The sequence below is a fragment of the Arachis stenosperma genome, chromosome 2 (assembly GCF_014773155.1).
Source record: "Arachis stenosperma cultivar V10309 chromosome 2, arast.V10309.gnm1.PFL2, whole genome shotgun sequence".
Classification (NCBI taxonomy): Eukaryota; Viridiplantae; Streptophyta; class Magnoliopsida; order Fabales; family Fabaceae; genus Arachis; species Arachis stenosperma.
In genome coordinates this window covers 114,120,886-114,132,819 of record NC_080378.1, presented here as the reverse complement: position 1 = coordinate 114,132,819, position 11,934 = coordinate 114,120,886, and the positions used below count along the sequence as shown (strand labels likewise).

General features: G+C 27.4%; 2 protein-coding genes across 2 annotated transcripts; one reads left to right on the top strand and one right to left on the bottom strand.

Moving 5' to 3' along the window:
- Positions 1-2,540: 2,540 nt before the first annotated feature.
- On the bottom strand, positions 2,541-3,952 carry LOC130963488 (uncharacterized). The gene is made up of 5 exons (XM_057889596.1): positions 3,770-3,952; positions 3,473-3,688; positions 3,282-3,374; positions 3,107-3,208; positions 2,541-2,981 (listed from the first exon to the last, which is right to left on the bottom strand). The coding sequence occupies exons 1-5, from the start codon at positions 3,950-3,952 to the stop codon at positions 2,541-2,543; spliced, it is 1,035 nt and encodes a 344-aa protein (XP_057745579.1).
- Positions 3,953-4,738: 786 nt separating this feature from the next.
- On the top strand, positions 4,739-7,885 carry LOC130961853 (geraniol 8-hydroxylase-like). Its single transcript, XM_057887891.1, has 2 exons — positions 4,739-5,683; positions 6,715-7,885. Exons 1-2 carry the CDS (start codon positions 4,787-4,789, stop codon positions 7,336-7,338), a joined length of 1,521 nt encoding a protein of 506 aa, XP_057743874.1. The 5' UTR covers positions 4,739-4,786; the 3' UTR covers positions 7,339-7,885.
- The last annotated feature ends 4,049 nt before the right edge of the window (positions 7,886-11,934 follow it).

Genomic DNA, 11,934 nt, shown 5'->3' with positions numbered 1-11,934 from the left:
AATTAAGTTTAATCATTGAGATGATGATATATCGATATATAACCTTTGAATATATAAGAGAAGAAACGGTTGCATATCTAAATAATAACCATGTATTATATTGCTCTTCTTCTTCTAGTGTCATTTGTATGGGTAATAATTCATGTCCTAATATCAAATATAGGAATTAAAACACCAAATAAATTAAATATCCTAAAGTTCCAGCAGGGCCTAGGCTCTTTCCTATCATAGGAAACATCCTAGAACTTATTTGCAATTAACCTCACCAAACATCTGCCAAGCTTTCTTAAATTTATGGACCCATACCATGTTTAACGCTTGGCAACATAACCACCGTAATAATATGGGTGTTCAAATTCAAACCGATTTAAATTAAATTGTTTATTTAATCTAATTTAAATTAAAAATTAATTAAAATTGTATTAATTTAGATTTGATTGGATTCTATCTTTTATAAATTGTTGAATCAAATTTTAAATTTATTTTTCATAATTGATTTAATACAATTCAAATTGCACAATATGCTATGATATTATTATTTTATTATTATATTTACAATATTATATTTATAACATGTTCAATTTGTTATATATTTTTATATTATTTATATATTATTATTATTTAATAAATATTTTATATTCAAAATATTATTTATTTATTTATTTTAACTAATTTATAATTTTATTTATATTATTATATTATTGTTAGTTTTTTGAGATATTATTGAAACTTATTATGTTATTATTAATTATTTAAAATTTGATGTTGAGACTTCTTATATATATTTAATTTTTTTAATTTATAAAATTATAAATCTAATCCAATTTAAACCGCTTGAAATTGAATCGGATTGGATCGGATTTTTTTTAAAAATTCATCAAATCCAAACCGCATTATAAATAAAATTAATGTTCGAATCGAATGAGTTTTTGACTCAAAATCGATCAAAACCGCACTACAAACACTAATTTAACAAATGCTATAAATCAATTTGTTAAAAACCATCGCTATCTGGTTCTAAAATTGTCGCTATTTGTTAGAACTGGTGCAGTGCATCTCCACAACGTTAATGTGTGAGTTACGGATTACAGATTAATATGAATCACAAAAGTCACACCTAGAATCTAAATTAAATAAATTAAAATTCTTATAATTAGATAGAAGTTATAGTAAAATTTCAGGAACTAATATAAATTTTAATTCTAAAAAAATTTCAAAAACAATACTACATAACTAATAACAAAAATTATCATTTTTAACTAATATTATTTGACAATAAAAATATTTTGTACTAAATTTTAAATTTTAAATAATAATGATATAAAAATAAAAATTTGACCTAAAATATTAACTAATATTAATAAAAAATATTAGTTTTTAATATTTAAAAAATAAAGTTAATTTTCCAACAAGATTATTTAAAATCCTTGATTATTACAATATAGTATGAAAAGTTAGTTACTTAATTGGGAGTAGATTGCCTTGCTTTTATTTCCTCTGCATAAAGCCATAAATATCATTTCAAGCACTGTTCCTCATGAAGTAGTTAATCAATGAGGCCGAAATGAAGAATCACCATGTGGTAATAGTGCACTGCTAGCAACAGCCAATGTCAGAGCCACCATTCATCAGGACAAATATTAATCATTAATATAGTAATTATTAGTTACTGAAATAATGAATCACATATAGATAAGCCCATTTTTATTATAAAAAAGTATTTACTATAACAAATTGATTTAGCATTAAGGGTAATCAGATAAATATTATTAATCATGAATATATAATTTTTCAAATGTCAATAAAATACTATTAATTTTTTTAATATATTATATCTAGAAGTAGTGTATTAAATCACTACAAAGGAAGCGGAAAATAGTGGCGGTTATTGTAGTGATTTGCGACGGTTTTAAGCCGCTGCAAAACTGGATTCCAGTAGTTTATTAAGCGTCGCCTATTAAAAGGTGGTTATATGATTTTGCGGCGGTTCTCAGGAACCGCTGGCACAACTGCCACAAAACCCGGCAATTTGGGTCGCAATGTCTAGGGTGTTTTTAAACCGCCGCGATGTGGACAACAGTGATCCACACAAAATGTTCGGCGGTTTGAAACCGCCGCTATTTATTGGCAACGGTTTTGTTCAAATTTAATTACCGGCGATTTGAAAACGTTGCTGTTTAACGGCTAATGTTTTTTGAAATCTCCCAACCTGAATTTTCAAATTTCTAACGGCTAGTTTGTAACCGGCACTATTTTTCGGTTGAATGGCCGCAAAAATACTGTACTATACACTGGCAAATCACTCTGTTTTTTATTTTAATGTACATTTTTTCGTTTTTTTAATCCTTCTTAATATTATTAAGTTAAATTATTTTATATCCCAAAAAATAAATTGCAAGGTAAACGACAATAGCAAAACCATTAATTTAATTAATATAATTATTCAAATATCAACAAATTGTACTCCTTACTAAGAGTTGCATAATCAAGAACATAAAAGTCTATAACTGAAAGAAGAAAATGTTCCATAATCCTAAAATCTACTTTCTATTCTGTCCCTCCATTACACTCATCCATGCAGCGACGTCTGATGGCAGCTTCCTACCTTGCCCTTGAAGTAGACATATCAAAGCACTTTCCATTGCTTGCATCCTGACCTTCCTAGCTGCTACTTTATCCTCCACCTTCACTGCCTGTCTTTTGGTCTTCTCGGCTGCTACTTCATCCTCCACTACCTTCCTTTTCAATTTCTTTGCTCCTAACTCTGCTTGTAGTTCAAGTAGCACCCTTTGAGTTTTCTCCCTTTCAAAATCATTGATCGGCTGATGGGAATTCATACCGAAAACTTGACTAGAAGTCGGCCCCAACCCCATGCCACGCATCTTACTCGAGTGCTCCTTTCCGAGAGCTTGAGCAAGCGAATCATTCTGAGACAACAGTCTAGAGGATTCATCACGTTGCTCAATAGCCTCAATTCTTTCCTACACACATAGATGAGCAATTATAAGCATTTATTAGCAAGTCGCTAACCGCATAAACTTCCAATAAAATTTTAAAAACTAAAACATATGAGACACTACTTTCCGATTCTCAACACATTACTTACTCCAATAGCGCGAGCTGCATCATGGATATAGGTCCCATTAGATCTTTTGTGCGTTAAGAGATACAATTCTCCTCTACCAACTCTCCTCCCTTGTCGTTCCGACTGTACCAATAACCATGACAAAGTATTAAGTATAAGAACAGATAATTCAAAAGCATTCCCAAAATTGGGTTACCTCTTCTTCTCCGCACCTAGCCAAGTTTTTCGATCCGCCGGTGTGGGTGTAAAGCTGCTTTGATCGATTCTCAGCATTTTTCTTACAAATCGCCTGTCATGCCAACAAATTAAAAGTTACTGGACACTAGTTCTAACTAACTCAATGTGACATAAATGGACTTTTTCTGTTATAAAACAAAACTATATGACCTGTGTCTCGTCGCTATGGTGATAATTGAGAAACCATCTCCAATGGTCTTCAGTAATTCTATCTGGGCGATTTTCAATATTTTCTTCAAGTGAAAGTTCTTCGTCATAGAAGCGATGGTATAATCTGTTCTTTGTTTCCTTCCAAGCTCTTCCTAGCATTTTGAATATTATACGCTTTATAATTCCTCTACTATCTTCTTCAAAATGAAACATTTCCTGCAACATTAAAATTAAGCTGTGAGTAGTGTTCAAAGTATGAGTTTGGAATAGTACGAAGAAATAAAAATAACATTTTACCTTTACTATTTCATTATAGACCTTGTCCTTGGTGCGAACTTTTCTCCAGTTCCTCTCGCAGATTAAAAATTTGGTATAGTCAGATCCTAACAGTTTCATAACGCCGCTCAATAGACCTGCTTCATCTCCAACTGGTTGCAGTGCACTGTTAAACCTGAGCAATTCACCTAAATTACCAATCATTACATATATTATTATATATGAACAATATTACGTGGATAATAATTTATTTTATTTTTATTAATACTTAACTAATATTTTATATTTTAAATTTTAATAATATATAAATAAAATGTTAACTAAAAATATTATCCAATATCGATAAAAAATATTTTCATAACATTTTTCATTATATATAACGACATCATCATCACTAGTTATATATGACCCCATAAAATTCTTTAAGTAAGGACAATTTATTTTATCACAATATATCTAGAGAGTAGGGCCTAACTTTTTAAAACATAAAGTGAACAATAAAATACAAAATTTTCTCCTACGCATACATGCATGATTTTTCTCCATCCGCGGATACGATCTGTTCACATCATCGTGACTTACGCCAAAGTTTTCATATTTTATTCGGGAATAATTTTTTTGTGAATACTACGTATTGATAAGGATCGGATAAGGATAGAGATAATGTGTGTATGCGTATACCGTTTATATATATATGAATCTGTTAGGAAATATTTGTACAATATTTATAATACACTATTTATTTGCTCTAATATAAATTAAAAAATAACATTTAAAATAAAATATTATTAATTTTTTAAATATAATACATTCATATTATTCAAAATCAGAAATAATAAATATTTGATATTCTACTGAATTAAGCATCTTTATATACCTTTATTATATACATTGTATAAATATTTCATTGACTATATATATATATATATATTAATTGGTTGATTGATTGGACGGAAAATAACCCTATATATATAGAGAAACTCTCACTAGTCACAAGCAAGAAGCTAGCAATAGAAAATATTATTGTAGCTAATAGCAATGGACTATGTTTCAATGCTTCTTCTATTGTCTTTTGTGTTGGTAACTATTCATATCCTAATCTCAAACTTAGCCAAAAAAAAATCACCCAAACTTCCACCAGGGCCTAACCCTTTTCCAATCATAGGAAACATCTTAGATTTTGGTAATCAACCTCACCAAGCACTTGCTAAGCTTTCTCGAACCTATGGACCCATAATGACTATGAAGCTTGGTAACATAACCACCATAGTTATTTCATCTCCACAATTAGCCAAAGAAGTGCTCCATAAACATGACCAAATCTTCTCCAATAGGACTATCCCTGATTCTGCTACAGCACATGACCACCACAAATTTTCAATTGTATGGTTGCCACCAACAACTCAATGGAGGAGTCTTAGGAAAGTTTGCGCAACCAAAGTGTTCTCAACACAAAATCTAGACTCGGCACAGGTTCTTGCTCTTCGTCGAAACAAGGTTCGTGAATTACTGGATTTTGTGAAGGAAAAAAGTGAAAAGGGAGAAACTTTAGATATTGGTGATGTTTGTTTTACGACCGTGCTTAATTCTATATCAAACACTTTTTTCTCTATGGATTTGGCTCATTACACTTCTAAGAAGTCACAAGAGTTCAAGGATGTTATTTGGGGTGTGATGGAAGAGGTTGGAAGACCTAATGTTGTTGACTTCTTTCCAATGTTTCGGTTGCTTGATCCGCAAGGTGCGCGCACAAGACAGAAAGTTTACTTTGGGAAGCTACTTAATTTTTTTGATGGTCTTGTAGAAGAAAGATTGCAATCAAGAAGTTTGAGAGTGGGGTCTAAGGATTGTAAAGATGTGTTAGATTCTGTGGTGGATCTCATTTTGGAAGGCAATTCAGAAGTTACCAGATCTCATGTGCCACATTTATTTCTGGTTAGTTTCTTTTTTTTTTATAAAATATTAATAATAATAATAATAATAAGGTTTAATTGTTTCTATAGTTTCGCAAAAATTTTAATTACATCTTTATATATATTTTTTTAATTAGGTCTCTGCATCAAAATTTTTTTTAATTGAGTCTCTATATTTTTTTTATTCGAGTTCCTGCATATTTTTTTTAGTTAAATCCCTATATAATTAAACTAATTACTATTAAGAGGAACTTAATTAAAAAAATATTTTGATACAGAAATCAATTAAAAGAAAAAAAATATAAAGACCAAAAGAGTAATTAAATCTAATAATAATAATAATGATAAAGTTTGAAAAGGAAATAAACGTAGAAATTATGTAAATCATAATAAATGGTTCCAACATTAGTTGCGGGCACTGAATTTATGAAATTTTAATTGCATTAATTATATTATTAAAATTGATAAAAGGACATTACATTGATTTTTAAACCGTGTCACACTTTTTTTATATTTAAAAAATATAATTCATTTAATTAAAATTTTAAAAATTATTTTAGTGTACCTAACCAATCTAATAGACTATTTTAAGCTTAACTCAAATACACCTAGTTTGTAAATTCGTAAAACAATTATATTATAAAAGACCAACTTTATGATAATGGAGGTTTGTAGTACTTTTGACTTTTTAGTATTTCTTATAATATAAAAGACAAATTTTTTTTTATCTTTTCTCACTTTTTATTAATTATTTTTAGAATAATGTTATATAACCATTATATATTATTATTTTTTGTCAATATTTAATTAATAATAATTTATATCTATATTTATAAATATTTTATACACAATAAATATATAATTTATATTTATATTTTTTAAGAATTTTACACACATAAATTAATACAATTTATATTTATATTTTTTTAAAATTTATACACATAAATTAATAAAATTTATTTATTAAAATAATTTAATATTTAAACCTTATCAATCATTTGTCAATAAACCTTACTTTTGGATTTTTTTACTAATAATTAATGATATTATTAGGATTTATTTGTGGCTGGAATAGACACAACATCAAGCACAATAGAGTGGGCAATGACCGAACTAGTCCATAACTCTAAAAAACTAGTGAAAGTTAGAGAAGAACTTGAACAAGTCCTTGGCAAAGGTGAACAACAACTTGAAGAATCACATATTTCAAAGCTTCCTTTCCTAAGAGCAATTGTTAAGGAAACTTTACGCTTGCATCCACCTGCCCCATTTTTAGTGCCTCATAGGCCAGAAGATGATGTTGAACTATGTGGCTACATGGTGCCTAAAAATGCACAAATCCTAACAAATGTATGGGCTATGGGGAGAGATTCAAGTGTTTGGACAAACCCAAATGAATTCATGCCTGAAAGATTCTTGGAAAGTGAAATTGACTTTAAGGGACAAAACTTTGAGCTAATTCCCTTTGGAGCTGGAAGAAGAATTTGTCCTGGATTACCATTAGGGTTTAGGAGTATACACTTTGTGTTAGCTTCTCTTTTATTTGAATATGATTGGAAGCTTCCAAATAATGTAGAGCCAGAAGAGATGGATATGTCTGAGAAATATGGATTAACCTTGCACAAGGCACAACCTCTTCAAGTTATTCCTGTTTCCATGCATAACAATAGCAAGTGATATATGTAAATTTAATTCGGACCATAAATAAAATAAAGTTGTGAAAGTTAGACCCAACAATATTAATGGTTGAGAAGTTTGTTATAGTTAACCGGTTTATAGTTGCCTATGTTGTTTTATCTTTATATTTTAGGCTTTTAGCTTTGTTACTGTGTGAATCTGGATGCTTCGAGGTATAGCTTGTTCTGTTGGAGCTCAGACCAGCTTTTTTTGGAGCGGAAGGATGTAACGTCTACTTGCTGAGGAGGCGGCGTTGGACACCTGCAAAGGAATTCCAACACTCAAGTAAGTAAGAATGTGAAGTAATTCAGGGTAAAACTGAATGTATTGCGTATCTCTAGCTTAGTAGTTTACTAGTATGTATATTGAGTTGTTGTGAGGTTTGTTATTCTTATCTCTGTTGCTATTTTTACGGAATCTTCTGTTAGTGCTTTGACAGTTGTGTAGAGAGATTTGCGGAAAGATTTCTGTACCGATTTGGATTGACACGTGGTTATTTGATTTTATCGGATAAGTCGGTTAGGAGAGTAAAACACGTACTTCACGTACTACTGATGTAAGACGTGTTTATTTAGTTTTAAACAGATTTTGATTTATAGGTTTATTTGAGGCGAGTTATAGCCAACAAATCAAGCTTGATTTTAAATTAATTAATTGTATCTCGTGCGAGTTAAATCTCAATTTGACTCCTAAAATTTGGCCTGATGTTCAGAATGACTTCCACAATTTCGTTGGTCCCAATTAGAATTTACAATTGTGCCTCCAGCTTGCCCATGCGATCATCTCGGTCACTGGAATGCTGATCTAGTGCAATTGCATGACATGGTGGACACTACTTAAACGATGGCGCATTGTTTCGCGCACAAACCCTTTGGAAACCACGTAGTATAAGGGTTTTCTTGATGTTTGGCAACTTATGATCGTCGTAGTGGAAAGAAAGAGAGTTTTAACCTACAAAAAACTGAAACGATGTAGTTTTTAAAGGGTTTGGGCGCGAAACCAATGCGTCGTCATTTAAGTGTCTACCGTGTCATGCAATTGCATCAAATAAGTATTTTGGTGACGGAAATGATCGCAGAAGGAAAATTGAAACCACAATTGCAAATTTGGAAATTCTAATTGAGGCCAACGAAATTATAAAAGTCATTCTGAGTACCAGACTAAATTTCAGGAGCCAAATTGAGATTTAACGTGCGTTTTAAAATTTGTGCGAGATATATTCATATAATTAAATAAATCCCATATAGGCATCGATCAAATTGGTTATAATGCTAGTCTATATTTTGGTTTAATGTTTTGGTTTTAGAATAGAAAGAAAGAGTTGATGTTAAGTTTCATATAAGAATAACTTCTTTTTCTTGTATATTTTAAATGTATTAAAATTTTAAAGAATGAGTAATAATATCAATGCATGCGCAGTCATTACCTGTAATTTTACCAGAAAAATCTTCAAGTAATTTATATTTTTTTTAAATATTATTTATGTATTAAAATTAATCATTATATATTTATATATAAAATATATATATAATTTAATTTATTTTTAATATATATTTTATATTCTATCCTAATAATCGATTTTGGCATGTAATTAGAATAGTAGCGGGGACCTAATTCCCAAGAATTAAAAACAACAAAACAATTTAATGCTATACATACTTTTTAATTTCCCATATTGCCAAAAGTTTGTGGTACACCTTAACTTGCCGACCATGTTTACACTAATTAAATCTTCAAAGACCGTATGCCATATTCAATATATTATTTGGGCTACCTCCCCAAAGTAAAAAATAACGTCACAATTTAATGCTATATATAATTATATATGTACATAACTTTGGCCATATTTCCAAATAAACAAAGGAAAAAAGAGGTAGTCCAAAATGTATCATATATTCTTCTACCATACATCAAGTCTTCGTTTAACTTGTGAGAGAGGTAACCAACTCTAAAACAAAAATAAAACTATTTATCCGAAACTTTAAAGTTAAATTAAGTTGTTAAAATGCATACATATTAAAAGTATTATAGGAGCATTATATATTATTAAAATTAATATATTATATATCATTTTTTATTATAATTAAAATTAATTTTTTTTAAATTAAAGAATTCTTTTTTCTTTTTTTATTTTTTATTATTTTACCACTTTATCTTTCCTATATATCATTATCAATGACTAATTATAAATTTGACAATTAAATGTACAATATAATATTCTCTCATCTAATTAAATTGTATTTAAATTAAAATTAAAATATAGCTAAACATTAAAATATTAATTTAATAACCAAAATATGTTACATAACATTCTCTTATTAAAATTGAGAGGCAACATTTTCTTTCAAAATTAATAAATTCCCTTCCTGCATTCTCTTATCTACCTTTTTTCCATTTTTATTTCTGTCTATTAATAATTTGACAAATTAAAATGTGTCACTAGATATTTTTTATTATAATTAAAAGAATTTTTTTCTTCCAAAATTAACAAGTTCCATCTCTCATTCTTCTTCTTTATATTTCTCTCTCTTTTTTCCCATTTTCTATTTTTCTCTACTTTCCTATTTTACAAAAAAATAAAATTAACAACATAATATAATTCAAATACAATATATTATTATTATTATATACATATTTTTTAATTTAGTTTTAAAATTTTAATGCTTATTTTTTTAATCAATAATTTTACTTTTTCTTCTTTTTTCAAATATTTATTATATGTAATTTAGAGAGAATACTAATGTTGTGATTAAAAGTTAGAATCAAAATTTAATTATTTTTTTAACAAAATAATTTTGAATTAATTTTATAACTATCAATATAAATTTTTTTATACTAATATCTAATTATATTTTTATATACATAAAGAGAAAAAATATTATTTTTAAATAGTAAGCATAAAAATTAATTATTTCTATTTGTACAACAAACTTAACACCTAATCAAATATAAAAGTATACACGTTAAATTTTTTTAAATTTTAGATAACAAATATTAGAATTAATTATTAGTAAAAAATTAAACTCTTTCACATGAAAATAATAACTAAGAATCTTATTATTTAATTTTTTTATCTACGAAGGCTCTGGTCTTCTTAGCCGACGAGACTTTAATCTCCTTATGATCTTTTTATAAAAATAGTTTAATTCTACAAATTTTTTGTATTATAATCTATAATGTCAAAACAAAATCAATATAATTTTAAAAAAATTATATTCTCGTAATATTATTACGAGTAAAAATACTAGGATATATATAACCCTCATGCATATCTCTCTATGTAAATGAAACTTGCCAAAGAAGAAAATAATGCAACCAATAACCATGGATTACTACCTTGCACTTCTCATATCTTGTGTGTGGATATGCATTCATGTTCTTATATCATATGAGAACGCAGTTATATCAAAATTAAGCATTAAAAACCCAAAACCCTCAATTGTCCACAAGGACCTAACCCTTTTCCTATCATAGAATTACAAAAAAGTTTTTAATATATATAATATATATAGTGAATTCTATCCAATCCCCTCTAAAATAACATGTAAGTTACCCTTCATGATGTGTCACACTTTAATTGGTTATTATCTTAACTATAGTTAGGTTATTTTGTAATTTATTATTTTAGATGGGTAATTGTATAATTTCTTAAAATATTAAAATTCTACCCAGTAAGCAGCGCTGACTTAGTTGCACGCAATCTCTTTCTACAGTGCAGCATTCCTTAACGAGTTCGTTGAATTCCCATGGCTTGTAACTTTCCCGTTCTTCCCAATATAGCCAGCGCCAACTTCATTCTCCTGTCTTCTCACTCAATCCCTTTTTTTATCGTGGATCACTCCTTACCACCATAATTAATGGTTAGTTCGGTTATTAAATTTTTTCATTAAAAATAATATATAAAATATATATTCATATATAAAATATAATATAATAAAATAAATCTATTCAGAATACTTAAAAGTATAATTAAAATCAGGAATATACAAATATAATAATAAAATTTGTACTTTAAACAAGTAAATATATCTTTTATCATACATAAATTATTTAAAAAAATATAAATTATTAAAATTAATAACACAAATTTAAAATGATAAAATTCAACTTTCTTACAAGTATTTTTTATAGTATTTTTATTCTTTTAATTTTTAATTTATTAATATTTTATTATTTAATTAATGATTAAACAAATTATTTTCATGAGCAATTATTTTTTGTATAATCTTAAAGAAGAGACCCATATAACAGTTTAAAAATTAATGTAAAAATGATATTTTAAATAAAAAATAGTTAATATTAAAATTTTTAAATACAAAAACAAATTGTATAGATATTCAAGATATAAATATGAAATATATGTTTAAAATAAATAAATAAGACAAAAATAATTATTTATTTCTCATGAGTATTCCATTTTATCTTTTTTATTTATTTTATGCATATATTTATATTTATCTTTTAAATATTTCTAAAAATTATTTTTGTATTTAAAAATTTTAATATTAAATATTTTTATTTAAAATTTTATTTTTACGTTATTTTTTAAACTATTATATTGGTCTCTTTTCTAAGATAATACAAAAAATAATTTTT

Bases quoted from the DNA above. Each gene is read 5' to 3' on its own strand.
- LOC130963488 (XM_057889596.1), bottom strand. From the start codon at position 3,952: ATGATTGGTAATTTAGGTGAATTGCTCAGGTTTAACAGTGCACTGCAA. The intron at 3,375-3,472 runs GTCATATAGTTT...TTGGCATGACAG, and splicing joins ACCATAGCGACGAGACACAG to GCGATTTGTAAGAAAAATGC. The intron at 3,209-3,281 runs GTAACCCAATTT...TTATTGGTACAG, and splicing joins CTAGGTGCGGAGAAGAAGAG to TCGGAACGACAAGGGAGGAG.
- LOC130961853 (XM_057887891.1), top strand. From the start codon at position 4,787: ATGGACTATGTTTCAATGCTTCTTCTATTGTCTTTTGTGTTGGTAACT. The intron at 5,684-6,714 runs GTTAGTTTCTTT...TGATATTATTAG, and splicing joins ATGTGCCACATTTATTTCTG to GATTTATTTGTGGCTGGAAT.